Here is a 19,144-nt window from a genome sequence, read left to right as displayed (position 1 = left end):
ACCCAACACATCCTTCTGCAGGAGTAAGTAGGGCACCGAAGCTCTTCGGCAGACCTCCTAGTGCTGCTCGTGTCCAGCTCTGTGCAGATGCAGGACATGGTCACACCATCTCTTTGAGGGAGGGGAGGTCCTGAGTGTGGTCGGAGCCTTCTTAGAGGTTTCCAGGACTCTCACCTTGCTATTTACAGCCAGGAAGGCTGAAAAAGGAGGCTGCATAGGAAACCACTCTCCATGGTCTCTGACAGCAGTGATGTTCTCCTGAAAGCGTTGTCTCACTTGGCCCAGGAGGACTTGTGAGACAGGGAGATCAATCTGTAGAGGAGCAAGACCTGGGGAACTCATGCCTGAAAGAGGGAGTAATGGTGACAAATCTGAATTGCTGTCAGAAATAAATACCACAGAATTAAATGAAGATTAAAGATGAAGAGTAGTGCCAGCACAAACACCTAGATAGAAAAATGTGTCAGTTTGGATCCAAAGCCCAGAGGCTGGGATCCAGCGCCAGGAGAGATATTCCCATCCCACTTCAGCAGTGCTGGGTGGGCAGCCGGGCACTCCAGATGTTTCTCTACACAGCTGCATGCTTCCTGGGGTTTGGGCTGCCATCATCAAGTAGAAGATGCTTCCTTCACCTCTTCCACCTCGTGCTTTTTCAGTTATATGGAAAGGAGGGCTTATAGGACAGGTGGTGTCTTTTATTAATCTAACCACAGAGGAAGAAAAGATCCTATTACCTTTTTAGCCACTTCTGTGCCCTATTCAGGGGCTGACCCCAGGGGGCTGAGTTTTCTCTCAGCAGCTCAGCAGGACAATTTTTATTGCAAGTTTATGGCATAAAGGCTGTCAAGTGCTTCCTTAGATACTGCAGCCTGCTTACAGATGATTAACAGGAGCGTGGATAGGTGGGACCTGGGGTCTAGACCAGGCTGAGAGCAGCAGGGAGGTGCTATAAAGAGATCTGCTGAGATTTATGAAAGGGGAACACGGTCTTGGCATTGAAGCAGGGCTGGGGGGTTTCCTGTTTCCTCTGTGACCTTAGGAAAGGTGCTTCACATCTTGGTGTCCTGCTCCATCAGGTGAGATGGGGCTGTCTGCTGGCCCATCTGTGGTGCAGATGAATGTGTTTGGGGGCTGGCAGTCCCATCCCATCTCATCTCATCCCATCCCATCCCATCCCATCCCAGTGTTTCTAGCTGCTCTGCTGACGTGTCCTGACTCTCCCTGTGCCCAAATTATCTTTCTGCAGTGGTGGAAGGCAGGAGGGACCAGTGCGAGGTGCCCAGGGACCCCAAGTTCCCTGATTGCGCTGGGAAAGTGGAGGTGAGTTGGGGTTCCCTGGCTGGGGGAGGGTCTTGACCTGGGGTGGAAGCTGCTGGGAAGGGCACAAAGCAATGACCCAAAGGGTTAAACTGGGAAGGGCAGTGAGGAGGGGGATTCTTTCCAGAATAAAACTGTTTCCTTTAAAATGGGAAAGGTGCAGCCCATTGCAGAAGAAGGAACAGAGCCAAAGATGTGGAAAGCAAAGCACAGCTGTGCTGCTAGGAGAAAACACCAGAGAGGTGTCCAAGATCCTCTGGGAGCCTTTGCTATACGAATGTAGCTGTTTTCCCCAACAATAAGGCATATATCTTCAGTTTTAGTCATACAAAGCACTGAAACCATGGTACCCAGAGTTGTGCAGGCAGCAGCAGAATCAGCTCTGTGAGACCACCTCTGCCTGCAGTCCTCCCTGCCTGGAGTTTCTGTGTTTAATGACAGAAGTGTGGTGAGAAAAAAGCACTGTCACATTGTCTTTAAATATCTGGAGTGTTAGGTAGCGTCTGGGGAGTACTCTCAGTGCTGCACAGAAGAGTATCTCGTTAAGGTGTCCAGGACCTCCATCTCATTTAGGATGTCCTGCCTGACCCAACCTGCTCTTTAGACCTGAATGCAGCCTGGCATTTGACCTGGAGCGTGATTGCTTTGTCAGAGAGCATATTTACAGGAACTAATTAAAAGCATCTCTCTCTTCCCTTCCTAACCTCCTGCTTCAAGCTCAGGCTTCTGCAGGGCTGAATCTCCCTGAAAAGATGTTGAAGCATATATTAAAATGATACTGGGGGATTGTATTTTCCTCTTCCCCTGGTGCTAGACATCTTTTCCTTCCATGATTTGAGTAAATTCGGAATGTAATTTAATTGTGGAAGGCTGTAATTCGATCTCCTGTCCAGGTGATTGCTGCATTCTACATACTGGGTGCAGCGACCTGTCTCCTGAGTAGATTTGGTTTTGTAGTTGAATTAGGAAGAGGCTGGCAAGAGCCGTTGTGGGGGATGATAAATCGCTGTTCTGCTTGTTGGTTATTCTCCTTCAGGTGAAATCATCCCTGGGGACTGCTGGTGGATCTGTCTCCTTGCCCTGCTGTGCCCAGAGCAATGAGATCAGCAGCTCATCTCACTCCCCAGCAAAGATAAGGAGAAGAAAACCCTGTAGTGTGTCATTTCCTAGGGATTAACGGCTGCGCCCCTGGGGGAGACACATGACAGTGCTGGAACCAGTGCTAGAAACCCAGGGAGCCCCCAGCAAAGCCTCCTCTGGGGTTGTTGCACTGCTCCTCTGCCTGTGTGCCCTGGAGGCACCGGATGGGCAAACCCAGCACCACGGGAAGGGTGCTGGGTGCCTGCTGGTTTGCAGCCTTTTATCCACCCTCTGCCCTTCATTTCCAGCTCCCAGCTAGAGAAAGGTGATGAAGAATAGAGGTTGCCCATAACAGGGCAGCTCTCAGGGCTGCCTCATCCCCTCCTGGCTGGAGGATGAGCCCCACATGTTTCTTTGTCCCCTTGCAGTGGATGAGGGCCAGGTGGACCTCCGACCCCTGCTATGCGTTTTTTGGCGTGGATGGCACCGAGTGCTCATTCCTCATCTACCTCAGTGAAGTCGAGTGGTTCTGCCCTCCCCTGCCGTGGCGAAACCGGACAGCGGCTTTGCCTTCCCCCCCGCCGCTGCCCCGGGTGCAGGTAAGGTGGGGGCAACTTGTGTCCTACCGGTCCCAGGGGCTTGGGGGCAGATGATGGCTTCAAGGCTGCTGGAAATAAATGTTCCCAGAGCCAGCAGTGTCAGCAGGCCATGATGCCTCATGTGGGTTTTCATAGAATCACAGAATACTTTGGCTTGCAAGGGACCTTGAAAGGTCTAGTCCAGCCCTTCTGCCATGAGCAGGGACATCCCCAGCTGGACCAGGTTGCTCAGAGCCCCGTCCAACCTGGCCTTGAATGTTTCCAGGATTGGGGCATCTACTGCCTCTCTGGGCAACTTGTGCCCATGTCTTGCCACCCTCCTCATAAAAAATTTCTTCCTTACATCTAGTCTGAATCTACCCTCTTTTAATTTAAAACCATTACGCCTTGTCCTATCTCTACACCCCCTGATAGAGAGTCCCCCCCCAGCTTTCCCGTAGCCCCCTTTAAGTCCTGGGAGGCCGCTCTAAGGTCTCCCTGGAGCCTTCTCTTCTCCAGGCTGAACAAGCCCAACTTTCTCAGCCTCTCCTCATAGCAGAGGTGCTCCAGCCCTCTGATCATTTTTGTGGCCTCCTCTGGACACACTCCAGCAGGTCCATGGCTTTTCTGTACTGAGGAATTTGGGATGTCACAAGATGCTCTGGGTGAAACACGGCCCCTGGGATTCGGTGCGTTAAGTGGAAGAGCTCTGGTGTCAGGTCTGGCTGCCCCTGGGGAAGCTGTCCATCCAGGAGGGACCCGCAGCACCTCAGCTGTGATGGGCAAACCTCTGCCAGCCCCCGTGGCAGCCCAGGGGCTCCTCTCACAACTGCTTCCCCTACACTCAAAGTGCAGAGCGTGCTCCTTTCCTAGGCAGCTTTCCGGAGTGACCTGGCTCATCTCCTGGAGCTGATCGGCACGGGCAAGGAGTCCCTCAGCTTCATGAAGAAGAGGATCCGGCACTTGGCCCAGCAGTGGCTGCTGGCGGCTCGGCGGCTCGAACAGAAGCTGAAGGGCCAGCAAAGGGATCAGAAACACGTATGAACAAATTACATGGGGGGACATGGAGGGGAGATGGGAAAATATCCCTTGGGAACACAGGGACAGCTGGAATGTGAGCGAGCTGGGAGGAAAGTTCATTTATGGAAGCATGTGGGTCTGCAGGATTGGTCTGTGGTACATGGGCACAACTCTGCACACATTTGGGTTGTCATAGGACTGGTGTTGCTAAACTAATGGGGTGAATTTTGGAGATGGATCCTAGTGGGTGGGAGACAGCGTCCAGCCAGTGGACAGCCATTAGCAGCGGGTGGGGAGTCTGGCATATCTCCTCTGCAGAGGTGCCAAGGTTGCTGGTCCTCCTGTTTGGTGTTTTTGTGGTGCCATGCCCTTCAGTCCGTGTGCTGGGAGATCTGGCTCCAGCCCGAGACAGACTGTGATGTACACCAGGAACATGAGCCTGGTCCCGAGATACAGAGTGCCAGTTGATGGGAGATGGTAATCTCTGACTATTGGGTCTTTGCTAATTGGATGTAGATCACTTCTCTTTACACCTGACTGATTTCCCTAATTATAGCATGCAAAAGGAGCTGGAGGGAATCAGGGACCATAAGTCATTTTGGGCTGGAAAACCCAAATTGTCCTTATTCCCAGCACCACGCATCCCAGCGCTCACCCCTCTCCATGTCTCTCCAGATCTTGATCCATATTGGCTTCCTAACGGAGGAGTCGGGGGATGTTTTCAGTCCGCGGGTGCTGAAGGGGGGCCCGCTGGGCGAGATGGTGCAGTGGGCTGACATCCTGGCTGCCCTCTTCCTCCTGGGACACAGCCTGAGGGTCACGGTCTCCCTGAAGGAGCTGCAGAGGTGGGTGCTATGGGTGTGTGGTACCCCCCGGGGGGGGGGTCTGCCCCCCACGCCTGTGTGGGTTTGCATGGAGGTCTTGCATGAAAACACAAAGTCTGCAAAGCCTTGGGGATGGCTTTTCCCCTGCCTGCATCTCAGAGCTGGTGCTGTACTGGTGTAAGTGCTGGGTGGGTGCAGACCACCAGCATCATGGCTAGGATCAACCCCATCCCTTCTGCATCCCGGGAAAGCAGGAAGGACTTTGTAGTAAGGCTTTGCAGCAGGGCTTTGCATGGGGCTAATGTGGAGATGTTTGGGGCAGGGCTCTGCCCTTTGGTCCTGGCACTGGATCTGAGCAACATCAGTTCCCTTCTGTAAGCCCAGAGCATTACCCGTGTCCCATGACACCTGCCTAGAGCTGGGTGTGGGAAAAGCTCCCTTTTACCCCCCTGTTCCCCAGTGATGCTCTCTGCGGGGCTGGTGGCCATATGGCTGCAGGATGCAGGTGTCCTGCAGGTCGCTGGCTCTTCCCACCATGCAGGGCTGTGCTCAACCCTTGTGGCTTTGCTGGCGTTGTTGGAGCAGTGACTGTGCTCTCTTCCTTCCTTCCTTCCCTCCCTCCCTCCCTGCCTTCCTGCTCCACCACGAGGCAGGCAGCTGGGGCAGCTGCGAAAAATAAGCTGCCTCCCTGACAGGGGGGTGACAGCCACCAAGGAGTCCCTCCTCAGGAGGTTCTGCTGGTGGCCTGGGGACCTGTGGGGGAATTTGCTGCTGCTGGGGCACTTTTCGAAGAGGGATGGACTTTTTCTGCCATGGGATATGGGGCAGTGCAAGGTGAGAGTGTGCAAACAGCTACACTGGGCCACCCTAAAGTGTCTCTAGACAGCACCCGGGCTCCAAGAGAGACCGATATTAGATGGAAGAAGTGTGAAGATAACAGTGTGCCGTGTTCCTCTCTGCTGATGCAGTTCTGTTATTACCAGGCGGACGCTGCTGCCTCCTGTAACCTCACAAGGTTTCTTTGCCTCCTGTGAGACATCTTGCGTAGAGGGCAAGTTCCAGGGAAAATGCAAATTAGGATGGGTTATAAATTGAGAAAAGCCTGAAGCTGCCTTGGGGACTGGGCAAGTCTTTGGGCGATGCTAAGCCAGCATCGACTGCATAATGAGCCATGCTGAAAAGGGAGTGAAAAAACCCCACAGTCCTGAAAAAAAACCCAACCAACAAAAAATCCCAACCCAGCCCCTGCAGCGTTCAGAATTAACGAATGGAATTAGCTCCCAACTAATTAACTCAAAAAAATAATCCTGGTCCTAATGCAAAAAGCAGCAGCTTCTCAAAGAGGCGGGCGTGCATCACGGCGATCTCCACGTGGCATGCTGAGCTAAATTGACGTGCTAAATAATATCTGTGTACTCAAGGATGAAAAAAGTTGATGGCTGGGAGGGTTGTGTTGTTGTTGTGTAGCTCTTGTTTGTGTTTTTTAATGAAGAGCCTCGCAATGGTCGTTTAATGAGGGGAAGGAGCTGACCAAGTCTTAGGGGTGGTTTTGCAGCATCTGTTTCCCTCTGCAAGTGACTCTGGAGATGGTGTCGTCACTACCTGTAGTATTTCACCTTTCTCAGAAGTGCAGGAGCTTTGACATCTGTTGGTAGTGATGACAGTTCCTCTTCTCACATGGGTTTGGACATGTCCCCTGGGATGCCTGGGAATGGCAGCTCCACCTCGTCCCTTTGTAGCTGTGATGGACATGAGCGAGCCAGGCTGGGGCTGCACATCTTGCACTTCTCTGTCCCAGCAATAGAAACCGTCCCCACCTCCCCAAGCATGTGTCCTGTGCCTGGCTTTGATGGCATTTTAAATGTTGGACACCTGCGTCATTAGTCCACCTCCAGGTTGATGGGGCTGGGGTGAGCAGAGAGGCAGGGCCTGGGGCTGTAGCTGGGTCCCCTCTCTCCCTTTGGAGACTGAGTCCAGTGTTCATGGGACCCTCCTGCAGCCCATCAAGAGATGGGTTAACGCAGGTGTCGGAGGGGGAGCAGAGGTGCCCTCCAAGGGAGGACTGAGTGGTGGCAGCAATCTTGCTCTGTGCTTTCAGAGCTTTCCGCGACGTCCCTGCTATTGGGCTGGTACAGCATTAGCAGTGGCTCTGAGGAGTGCTGAGATAAGCCTTTGACCAAGCATAAGTAAGTGGGAGGCTTAGCAGAACACGTGTAATTAATCCTGAGTTGTGCCAATAATTAATCTTTGGTTCTTCGTTGAAGCCTGGAGGGGACTTTACCAGTAGCCACAGCTCTGGGCAGGGGTTAGTACACAGAGAGCTGGGGGATGCGCAAGGGGCTAGAGCTGGGCTGTGAGGATGAAGCAAAGCTAAAGCTGTGTTGCCATGGAAGGGTCAGCCCAAGTACTCTGATTTCTTATCCCTTCTGCCCCTGTGCCACCTTCTGAAGCAGCAGAGCAGCAGCTTTGCTCTGCTGTAGACTGAGGCTAAATTTGTCCTCTCCTGTCCTGGGTACCTCTTGCTGAGCTTGCAGCAGGGCAGGCACCAGTGTCAGAGTGGGTTTGAGGATATTTTGCTCCAGCAATGTGAAATATTGAGTCCACTTGTTTATTTTTCTTTGGCAACCCCTGCTCCTTTCACGGCTCGGAGCTGTAGCTGCTCCCACCCAGCACGGCCTTCACAGAGCAAAGGCTGGCACCCATAAATTATTCAGCATGGAATAACATCTCTCCTGGTTTGTTTCTTGTCTCTTCAAATTTCTGAGCTGATTTTTCTACATGTATTGATCATTGGCAAGGGATCACTGGAAGGTTTGCCTGCATATACTTCAGCCAGTAGTTATTTGAGAGCTGTTCATTATTAGCATCTATATTGATTGCATTGCAGCAGTGCCTGGAAGTGGTGCTCAGGATCGGGTCTGAAATGCTGGGGATCAGACAAATGAGAAGGAAAAGTTAAGTCCCTGGTCCAAAAAAATGGTGATGGAGGGCTGGGGGTGAAAACAGGTTGGGAGTGTGACCGTGTATGCTGGGCATGTCCTGATGCCAGGGGACTCCAATGGGAAGAGCAGCAAATGCCAAGCGGTGAATAGCAGAGGTGTTAAATTGTTCTCCCAGTCTGGGGGACCAGTGCTAAACTGGAGTGAAGCCAGGGAGCTCTGGGAACCTGCAGGTTGGCTCCAGTGTTCTGCTGGGCACTGTCCAAATGCCCCTGTGAGGTCTGAGATCGAAGCTGCTGAGCTCAGTCCTGGTTTTCCAGGGCTGGTTTATCTTTTTCCCACTTATCTTTTTCCTTTAAGACCTGTAAATTCCACTGCTGTGTCCTACCAGAGGCTAATTTTTCTCCTGTAGTTCAACTAAGTGCACATGTTTGTCCACTTTTGCATTTCCTGGTGAATTTGTGAGCTGCTTCTGATGAGTCTTGACGGGCAAGGGCTGAGACATGGGATTATCTCGTGGCTGGTACAGAGCATCGCCAGGCCTGTGCAGCTGCCTGGGAGGAAAGCAAAGTGTCGAGCTGGAGCAGGGAGTCAGGACTCGTCTTCCGTCTGAGGTTTGTGCTTAGGGGCAGTGGAGGGAGCTGGCAGCATTTTGAGCCCTGTCTTGAAGCAGGGAAGAAAGAAACATCCTAAATCTGAATGCAAACACTTTATTCCTGCTGAAGACCCCTTGTACTGCTTTAGTAACCAAAATGTGCTTTCAGGGAAGTGAGAATCAAGGCTGGTATGCATGTGTGTGTTGCTTGGTAGGGGAGGAGTGGGAAGTGCCTGAAAGACCTGAGCTGGGTTGTTAATGAGGCAGCTCAGAAGTAGATGTTGGAAAATTACAAGCAGCACTTCGAAGTGATGGCTGCACCGGTGCAAAAGCTGCAGTCAGCCGAGCTTCTTCCTCCGGAGCACCCGTGCCCAGGGGCAGGCAGGGAGGGATGTGCTTGTCCTTTCTCCCCAAGAGAAGGAGCACAACGGGCACTGCTGGGACCTCCAGCTCCTACCCCTGTCCTCAGGACATGGGGATGGTCATGTCGGCATCTCCAGCTGCTTTTACGGGGCTAAGGGAGAGGCTCGGGGAGACGGGGGTGCCGTGCTGTGAGCTGCTGGAATCACGGGGAGTATTGATCTCAGCGATGCTGAAAGGTGCTTTTGCAATGGTCCCCTTGAAATTAACTGCTCATAAGGCAGGACAGAAAGTCGAAGAAAACAGGATTTGATGTCTCGTGGGGTCAGAGCTTTACAAAGTGTTCTTGGAGCTTAATTGCTCTGGTGTCAAGTCCTGGTCTCCTAATACTGGCCGTAGCAAGGCACTTAATTTATTAAGCATGTGCTTGTATCCCATGCTGGCAGCCCTTTCTCTGCCAAGCAGTAGCTGTGGCCAGCATGTGGTTTGGGTGACGAACCACTCTCTGTGTGCTGGCGCGGCGTGGATGGACTACAGCAGGACCAGCACGAGGGCAGAGCCAGCACCATGGCAGGATGAGGTTCAGCTCCTGCTGCTGTCGATCTCCTCTCATTGCCTGGCACATAATTGTAGCAGCTATTTTCCTGTGCTTTCCACAGCCACCAAGGTGTATTCAGGCTGCAAAAAGGCTGTTCAAATGGAAACACGATGCCCAGATGAAGGCATTTCTAATTATTTTCTGGCGGATAAAAGCTATCTTTATGTCTTGCATCTGTTCACACGAAGACCTGTGCAATGCCCAGGCTCCAGGCTTCACCTTCTCTTGCCAGTTGGCAAATACAGTCCTGCCATTGTGCCAGCGAGCCAGGAATTGCTTGTGGAAACCCATTGTTGGTGGTCCTGATGGAACTTTGTGGTGTGGCTATGGGACTTACAGCTCCATGATGGGGGGGAGGAAATCTCAGCCTTGCATGTCGCATCAGATATTCCCATTACTTGAGAGTGAGTGCTTCTGTAAGCTGTTAGGGCTACTGGGTTCCTTTCTGGCCAGGCTCTCATGTTCCTGCTGGGACACTGTTGTGTTTGGGATGTTTTAGGCTCCAGAAAGGCTGGATGTTTGGTTACAGGTCTTGGTGGGAGCTGAAGATGGTGCCTGTGATTGTGGAAGCTTGACTGCTGCAATCCCTCGCAAAGAGAGAGATGATGAAATCTGAACCAAGAGGTTACACAAATGCTGGATGCACCACTTGGATTCTCCAGTCTGTAGTTTAATCGGGACATGTGTCCAACAGACATATCTTAGGTGATGGGTTAGGCAGGGGTCTGGGACGTTAGTGATAGAAATCAGCTTCACTTTAAATGAGATGTAGATGATAGACCCATGAAGATTTGACTAAAACTGTCCCTTCATTTTGAGCTGCTGGGGCAGTTGGGACAGCAGGGGACAGCCTGAGTGCTCAGCTTCTGCTCCCTGGAAGAGCCCAAGTATTTATTTCCCTTTCCTGGGAAATTTCTTCGTTATTTGCTGAATTTCTGACCAGAAAGAGCTGTTTGCTCTGGCACCCTCCTGTGCATCTCCAGGGTCTGACAATGCCCAGCTGGGAGGGCGGCTCTTGCCAGAGGATGGTGGATCCCATTGCTTTCCCTGTTCCTCATCCCCTCTTTACCCAGTCATGTATCGCCACAATTAAAAGCCAGGTACATCAAAACAAGACTGCAAAACCCTCTCCCTTTAATTACAACAGCTTCCCAGCACCTCTGAGGAGGTGGCTTAGAGCTTTGCTGGCAGCAGCTATACAAGGAGTGGGGATGAGCTGCCCTGCCATGGTGAGGAGCAATGGAAAGGGATTTCTTCCATCTTTGAGGGCTTTATTTTGTAGGAGAGGAAGTTGCATAAATTTGCAGGAATTATCAAGCTGTTAAATTACACTCCTTCCTGAAATATGTTTATTTTGTAGCCAAATGACGACTCGCTTGTTGGCTTCTTTGCCACTGCAAAAACCTCTGCTTTGTCACATACAGGTTATCATAACCTTATTAATTGCTAGGTAATTTATGTAGGTGAGAGGACATTATGCCTGGTGTGCGGGGAGGGTTGATTGTCCCTGTGGGAGCCCAGAGCCCTTTGGGTTGGCAAGGTTGGGGAGGATGGAACTTTCAGTGCACCCAGAGATGGTGCAGTTGGGAGCCCTGCATCAAACCCAGCCTCCAGCCCCACAGGACTGTTTCTGGGGGCTTTCAATCCCATTATAAGATGCAATGCAACCCACAATCTTAACTCCTCATGGCTTATCTTTGCAGCCTGGAAAAAATGTCTTCCTGGGAACTCCCGGCAGAGGGGATCTCCTGGTGGAGCCCTGCCGGGACCTGCTGCTGCTCAGATGAGCAGCAAAGTCTCAGCATCAGCTGTCTTCTGGGGATGTGCTGCAAAGATTTCCAGCATGTGCTGCGTCCTGCCGTGATGGGAAAACAGGCTTATGTTGAACCTCAGAAATAAATAAATTGATTGCTGAACCTCACCCCGCAGATGGGTAGGTCTGTGTCACACAGGATCGATGATGGGCCAGAGAAACAGTCCAAATGCACCTTGCAAAAGTAAATCTGTTGCAGGTGGTTTAAAAAGCATACTGTAATTGCTCAAAAACCCTTGCTTTTGAGGTCATCGTGTCCCTTCTAGCAGGAAGAAGAGCTGGGAGCAGAGCCCAGGCATTGGGGCGTTCATCTCGTGGGCTCTGATTTGCACTTTAAATTGCTCGTGTCTTGTCCCAGACCCCTGGGAGCTGCTCGGTCTTGGCACCAGCACTTTTCCTTCCCCTGATAAGGGCCCTGTGCTTGCTGAGCTCTTGTAGACAAGGAGAAGGTGAGGGAGCAGAAAGGACAGAAGCCCTCCTCCATTTCCCCTGCTGCAGTCCACCTTGCTGATGACAGCAGAAGCGGGCAGAGAAGATGCAATTAAATGTAATATAGGATATTGGCCCAGCCTGCCAGCAGATGCCCATGAGATCCATTTAGTGCTGGACTTTTCAGCCCCAGGAGTGATAACATGGAAGGAAACATTGGGTTAATTTGAAAATAGGTCAATGGGATGTAAAGATAACCCTGCAGTCATCTGATTTCAGAGAGCCTGCACCGCACTCGGGAAGGGAATGCGTCCCCTGGTTGATTAAAGTACCTATAAGGGGAAAATAGCAGGACGAGAGGCTGCTGTAGGTTTATTCTGGAGTAGGCACAGCTGGTGTAGGCAGCTGGTGGAGGGGCGAGCTCTGCGCTTGCATCCGCTTGGATTGAAGCCGCTTCGACTGCTCTCTTCCGAAGAGGGGTGAGGGCTGGGCGGATGTGCTAATCCTGGGTGTTGGGATGGACAAGCCATTGGGTCACCTGCTGGTGCCCCATAGGTGCTGAATCAGACGTGAGCTGGTCGTCATCCTTGGCTGGTCTGGGAGGGGAGGTTTCTCCCAGGGCTGGGATCAAGTGGTTTTCAAAAACAAATCTCTTGGCTGTGCTGGCTGAGAAGGAGGCATTTGCACTCATCAATTTTATTTGCGTAATTTCAAGCACCATTAATAGTACATGGCACGAGGAAAAATCGGGGAAATCTCACTCCAACCATGAGTGAAATTGGGTTTAGTAGAAAATTAGTTGACTTAACTGGCAAATGATGAAAGCTTGAATAAAGAATGTTTAAATAAGGAAGAATGAAAAAAAAAAATATCCACCCCACCTCAGAGGTGCAGCCTGGATTTGGATGATTGGAATATTAAGATCTGTGGTTATAAAGTGTTTAGGAGGGATACGGGGGGTAAGTGAGAGAGATGCTCTGTTCCAAAGACACTGGTCCTGCTTTTAGATCTATTCCTGCCTTGCAGCCTTGGCGCTGGGAGTATAAATGGACGTGGCAAGTCCTGAGCACCCAGAGAGGGGATGTCTGGCAGGTCGCAGTGATGAGGGGGAGTGGGGGAGCCAGACCTGCTCTGTCAAAGCAGTGGAAAGTTTTTTGGAGGCTTCAGTATGAGATACGCTAACTGCTGTCTCCTACAACCCCTTGTCAAGCTTGGTTAGGGCTTTTTAAAATTACGGATGATTTTGTAATGGAGCAGCTTGTGTGATGCGTACCAGCTAGAGGATGGGGTGTGCTGCAAAAGACGTGTTACGGTTTGGGGATTTCTAGTTAAACACGAGGTTTATGGATCGGCTGAGTTGTTCACCGCAGCGCAGGTCGGTGTAAATCAGTGTTGCCATTTGGCTGATGACTGAGGAAAAAGCAGCGTGTATGTGAGAAAATGTGGTATTTTGTACTGCATCTCTGCAAAATCCTGGGGTTTTTTACTGGCTTAAAAATTCCCCTTCTACTTCAGCCTCCCTAGAAGGAGTGGGTCTCCTTGTTGCCCTACTTATTGTACTGAGGTGGCTGCTGGAGGTGAGAGCCTTTCTATTCCTGCCATCTTCCCAATCAGCCATGTCGTGTAAAATTGTACATAAAAGTGATAAAACTACAACCTGTTTCTCCCATGGCTGACCCAGCTGGGCTGCCCTGAGCTGATGCTTGTATTCCTTTTGACAAGAGCAATGAAGCAGCTGCAAACACAGCTCTTTGCCTTAAATTGAAATCGTGTTTTTCCTGGCTTTGGTGAGCAGTGTAGTTCCACCTTTACTTGCTCTGTGGAGTAGTGGTCGTGGTCAGGATTTTGGGATGAGCCTTCAGCAGTCTCAGGTTGGGATGGGGCTGGAAGAAGGATCTTGGTGCCCAATGCTCAAGGGCTTGCAAGCCGTATTAGAAGAAGAGTGGATATGGTCTGGAGCAGACCAAGAACCCTTTATCATATCTATAATGGCCAACAAATTCACTGGCTACATATGACCCCTTCTGATGTTAGTGGGAGACTGGAGAGCAAATGCTTGTGATAACTGTATCACTTGGCTGTTCCCCAGGTGGGAGCACCTTTGATTTCCTCTGCAGGCAGCCATGGGATCGATAAATGAAATCCTGTGTGTAGTTGTAGGTCTGGGCAAGGAATGAGCACCCTATGGATGTGCTCCTCAGAGGATGGACCTTTGGACCATGGGTCCATTTGAGCTTCAGCTGAGCAACAAGAAGAGGATTCTCAGATTCAGAAAGGGAAATTCAGAGAAATTAGAATGAGTGAGGGGAGTCACATAGAGGGAAAGCTTCAAAGCCTGGGAATGTAAAACCTAGCTGGACCTTTATTCCTAAGAAAAGGGAAAATACAGGTATGGCTGGGATAAATTCCCATCTCTGCATAGGTGCTAGGAAGTGAAGAGCTCAGAAGAAAACAAAGACAGACAACTTGGCAGGCAGGAGCTAAGGGTGAGATTTCACACTGTCTGAGCTCAGACTTGCAAAATAAAACAGAAATTCCTCAGCCCTGTTAGAAGGACTGAGAACGAAATAGGGTGACTGTGTGGTGGGAGTGGGGCAGAGGCCAGATGGACTAAGTCAGCTCAACATTTTGGTTTTACATGAGGATGGTGCTGTTGTTTGGGTATGAGTGGGGTTATGAGAGCAAAGATGAGGAATTATTGTCTTTAGGAGGAAAAAAATACAAGAGCCTTGAAACTGGGGGGTGGATCATTTGTATTTCTGAGCAAATTGGCACTCAGAAATCACAAGTACATGTAACAAGGATTTTTGAGAAACCTGCTGAAGCTGGAAGGTGTCACAGGGTTTTTTCTGAGAAGGAGGAAACGTGGTCCAGACAAGCAGATGGGCTGTCAGGCTGACATCAGTGGTACACTTACTGGAACAGCTTTGGAGAGAGGGATTCATCAGTTCACAGAGGTAATTGAAAATGGAAGTAGACATACTGCAGGTTTACCAGCCTTATATCATGCCGGATTAATCACATATCACCCTGGCAGCAAGGTAACTGATGATCTTGATTGATAGAGAGATTGTAGTTGATCTGGTTTATCTGGATTTTCATAATGTATTTTATCCGCTGGAGGAGGAAAGAGGGGCTGAGTGTGGCTGTTGTAAGGAACTGGTTGAAAACCCACTGAACGAAACCCAGAGTCTGGCTGCCTCAGCTTTATTCAACTATTTCATAAATGGGACAAAAATGAGAAATATTAATTAAATGTACACAACACCCAAGGATAGGCAGTGCCACCGGAGTCAAGGAGAAGCTGATGGTGCTTTGGGATGTGGTGGGTACCTCCAAGGACTGGAGTAGCAGAAACGGTGAATGGTGTGTGCTGGGAGGGATATGGGACTGGGAACGGGGAGATTTAGGCTAAGCGGGGAGCCTTGCAGGCAGGGAGGAGGGGAAAGATGTGGCTTTACAAGTCTGTCACTGATGTGTTTGCAATGAAAGCAAACGAAATCTGGTGTCTTTGACAAGAGAGGTCCAGGGGGAGTGTTTGTGTTGAATGAGATGCTGGTGAGCCCTGGCTGGGAATTCTGTGCAAAAGCTTCATCATCCACATGGGAGGAGCAGGAACTTGGATGAAGCAGGTGCAAAGATGGGGAGGGACCAGGACTCCTCCAAACCTCAGATTTTTGGCCCAGAAAATAAAAACTGGAGAGAGGAGAACCATCTGCTTCCCTCTCCATCAACTAGGGAGCTGGTTGCTGGCCCCTGTAAATGCCCGGCAGGGAAATGAGCGTTTGTGTTGCAGGACGTTTGTGGTCCTGGGGAGCTGAGCAGTCCCTCTGCTTCTCCCCAGTCATTTAGGGGTGCCTCCAGGACGGGGAAACTGCCCCTTGACCAATCCCTTGCCTTTTGACCTGATTTACACCGACTACCATGGTCTCCAACAGATGAAGCAGCACATGGGGCTCTCCTTTAAGAAATACAGGTAAGAAAACCCGTCCCTTCTCTTACTCTCCATTTCATTAATTAGCAAGCAAAGACTAATGGTAATGACCTTGAAGGATAGACCCCACATCTGAGGAGATGGACACTTTGATTGCATCTTTGATTTTTGCCTGACACTGCCAGCTCTTGCCTTGCTGTGTTCCCTTCCGCCCTGGCACGGGGCGGTCTGCTCACTCTGGAGCCTCATGTGTTTAAGATGAAACCTCATTAGAAGAGACTGAATTGGGAAAAAAACCCTGCGTGTGCCTGTGGTGTGTGTGTGCTTCAAGTACCGTGCCTGCAGCCTTCAGCCAGGGGTGGCCATAGCACAGAAGGAAGTGCAAGCCTTTTTTATTTGCAAGAAGCCCCATCTCTGGCTCCTTCAGCATCAAGACAAATGTCATCATCCCCTGGTACATCACCAGCCAGGAAAATATGCGATTTAATTTAGTGCTTATAGTCCTGCTATTTATTATTTTTCCCCCCATCTCTTCCATTATCCTACACAATTTTATTAGAGAGAAAAATGACAAGTGGTATTATTGCTTTTATTATAAATGCATTTGCTCTCGCATTCAGCTTGTTTTGCTCTTCCCTTGCTTGATGCTCCCCTTCTCTCCTCGGTCTTGTGCTGGTAATGGCTGCCTCAGCGTTGCTGGGATATTGGGAAAAGCATTAACAAGTCTTCAGGAGATACATCACTCTCGCATCCATCAGGGAGATGAAAGTCCTGCAAGGGGAAGCTGCTGGTTACAGGAGGGAGCAGTGGGTTGGGAAGGGCTGCTTGGGATGTTCCTGCACCCTCTGCTCAGGGAGCAGGCAAGGGGTGTGCTGCCTGGGCACACCAGATGTCCCTGGCAGTGGGACTTTCTCAAACTGAGGTCCTCAGGTCCTGTCTGCTCTCCCAGGTGCCGCGTCCGGGTCATCGATACCTTTGGGACGGAGCCAGCATACAACCACGAGGAGTACGCCACGCTGCGCGGCTACCGCACCAACTGGGGCTACTGGAACCTGCAGCCCACCCAGTTCATGACCATGTTTCGTAAGTGCGGGACGGGGGCACGGCGGGGCGGTGTCGGGGGCTCACAGGTGCTGCAGAAGCAGGTCTCACCTCCTTCAGGAGGTGATGCACAGGCAGTGCTACCCTCCCTGGCTCCACGCCTCTTCCCCTTGCCTACAAGGAGCTCCCAAATCTGCTTGGCCATCTCTTGGGCTATAGAAATGCTCTGGGGAGAGAGATCTGGCTCCTTCCTCTGCCACGGGTTGCCAGCTCCAGCACAGTTAGGGCCAAACACAGGGCACAGCCAGCAGCTTCCAGCTCCTGGGAGGGGAAACACAGGGTGGTTTTAGTTGCAAAGCCTGGTTTTATTTCCACTGGGATTCTACAGGTGAGAGGCAGCTCAGTGATTTGGTGACCTGTTGGCTGCTGAGTGACTCACAGGTTGCTTTTTCCTGGCTGGGTAAAGCCCTTTTGGCAGCTTTCATGCCTTACTTTTTAAATAGTTGCTCGAGTGAGTTCCAGAGTGTGTATTTTATGAGCTGCTTGGATTCATGCCAGATTTCCTCCAAGCTCCAGCAAGGCTCTGGAACCGGGCTTATCTCAGCCTCTGTGCTACAGCGGGGTTGTGTTCCCAACCCCGATGAGGTCCCAGCAGCAAACATCTGTCCAGTCAAGAGAGGTTTGCCATCCCTCCTCTTGGTGTCCGCAGCTCACACCCCCGACAACTCCTTCATGGGCTTCGTGTCGGAGGAGCTCAACAAGACAGAGAAACAATTCATCAAGTCCAACAAAGTGAGCAGCATGGCGGTGGTGTATGGGAAGGAAGCCAGCATCTGGAAGGTGGGTGTCCTCGGCGCTGCGGGGAGCACCCAGGCGGGCAGGGGCAGTTGTAGGCAGAGCTGTGAGGCAGCACCAGCCTCTGGCTCTTACCCTGAGCTTTTGGGGCACAGATCTCGGTGTGGTTCTAGAGAAGCATCCTTGTCCCATTCATATAGGGGAAGCTGAGGTTGCTGCAATGATGTGACATGTCCAGCGCCTCCGAGCCAGCGGGGCAGAGGCTGGTGAGACCCCGTCCCCTGCTCTTTGCTCTAGGCAGTGCTTCCTCCCAACTGGCTGCTTAGACCAGGGATTTTGTTTCAATGATGTTATGTAATTAATTGCAGTGATTGCCATTAGGTGATTTCATGTGTTATGATGCGGATGGTTTTTCTCTGCTTTTAAGTACCCTGTGAAAGGGGGTTGTGCTGCCCCGCTGCCTGCCCGCACCTGTAACACCTGGGGATGAGGGGTGGGCAGCTGCATGGGGGCAACACCCCCCCTGCATCTCCTATAGCATCCAGGGGATGTCTATCCTCCCCCCTGGCTTATCCAGAGCTAGCCAGCTGCGTTCCCTTTCAGGGCTTAAAAAAAGGAGCTAATTTTCATTGTATCTTGATTTATTTCTGTTTCTTTTCCCTTTGTGCACTGCCTGGGGCTGTTCCAGTTGCAGGTACTGTACCACACCAGCTGCTGCTGGGCTATACCTCTGCACATCTTGCAAGAGAAGAGTTTTGCTGGAGTTAACTTTGCCAGGGTTGATGCTTGTTGATGCAGCTGGGGGCTGTGTCTCCTCCCCATCCCCACCTTTCCTGATTAGCAGCTCTGTCCCCACAGGGAAGCCTGCAGTGGGCCAGGATCCAGCCACACCATCTCCTGTTTGCTGGTGTTTGTGGCTTTTCCATCACCTTCCACATCTGAGAGCAAATCCCCCCAGCATCCGCATAGCTCAGGGGCTCCCTAAAAAATGTACTGAAACACACTAAATCTCATTTTGGCAGAGCTGTAACATCTTGTCTTCTTTTTCTACCATTCCCTCACCCTTTCTTACCCAGAAATTTCATTTGAGCCTAGTTAGGTTAATTTGGGAGGGCACTAAAGAGAGTTAAAACCTCAGAACAGACATTTCCCTCCGCCATTAGTGCTATGAACGTTTGCTCCTTTTAGCCAGAATTCACAAACAACACCAGTTTCCCCAAAACTGCATATTTGGGGTAATTTATTACTGGGTGAAGGGGCTGGGGCTGGTTCTTGCTGGTGGCTGTTCCTTGAGGCCAGGCTGCCTGGGCATTGCTTAGTGTCTTGTGCCACCTCATGTAATAAAATAAGGGAGAAAAGGAGCGTTTTCTTATTTTGACTGATTTTGAGGTCTAGGAAGGAAAAGAGCACCTCCATCTTCTGGAGCCGGGTGCTTATTTACAGACCTTGGACCAAGCGCCGTCTGCAGGGCAGGATCTTTCTGACATTTAGAAACATTTCATTAAACCTACCTTCCTGTTATTTCTCATTTCCTACCCCTCTGAACTTCTCACCTCTGGCTCGCAACAGGATCCGAAGTTTTAATAAGCTGGGAAAGGCTGTTTTCATCAGGCTGCTGCCCAGCTTCCCTGGGTTGAAGCAGCTCACAGTGCTCAGATGCAGCAGTGGTGGGGGTCTCCCGTGCCAGCCCCTTCACCATGCAGGGGGGTTGGTCCCCCGCAGTGATGCTCAGTGATGCCAGGTGCTACCCAGGGACAATAATCTGTGTTTCACTCCCATCTCCCCAAGCACTTTGCATTAGGGAATTGATATCAAAATGGT

General features: G+C 51.0%; 1 protein-coding gene across 2 annotated transcripts in view; it reads left to right on the top strand.

Annotated features, from left to right (window-relative positions):
* The window catches only part of MGAT5B (alpha-1,6-mannosylglycoprotein 6-beta-N-acetylglucosaminyltransferase B), a 69,421-nt gene that overhangs the window by 37,440 nt on the left and 12,837 nt on the right, over window positions 1-19,144 (top strand). Inside the window, exons 5-12 of one of the 2 annotated variants that reach the window (XM_026861036.1) lie at window positions 1,247-1,320; window positions 2,826-2,996; window positions 3,849-4,013; window positions 4,671-4,840; window positions 15,398-15,529; window positions 16,437-16,570; window positions 17,238-17,368; window positions 18,012-18,017. In XM_026861036.1, coding sequence (XP_026716837.1) covers window positions 1,247-1,320; window positions 2,826-2,996; window positions 3,849-4,013; window positions 4,671-4,840; window positions 15,398-15,529; window positions 16,437-16,570; window positions 17,238-17,368; window positions 18,012-18,017 — 983 coding nt within the window. The remainder of the gene's footprint in view (window positions 1-1,246; window positions 1,321-2,825; window positions 2,997-3,848; window positions 4,014-4,670; window positions 4,841-15,397; window positions 15,530-16,436; window positions 16,571-17,237; window positions 17,369-18,011; window positions 18,018-19,144) is intronic. The other variant, XM_026861037.1, reaches the window with a different exon arrangement.

The sequence above is a fragment of the Athene cunicularia genome (assembly GCF_003259725.1).
Source record: "Athene cunicularia isolate RWA chromosome 18 unlocalized genomic scaffold, athCun1 chr18_part1, whole genome shotgun sequence".
Taxonomy (NCBI): domain Eukaryota; kingdom Metazoa; phylum Chordata; class Aves; order Strigiformes; family Strigidae; genus Athene; species Athene cunicularia.
This window is presented reverse-complemented; position numbering and strand designations above follow the sequence as displayed.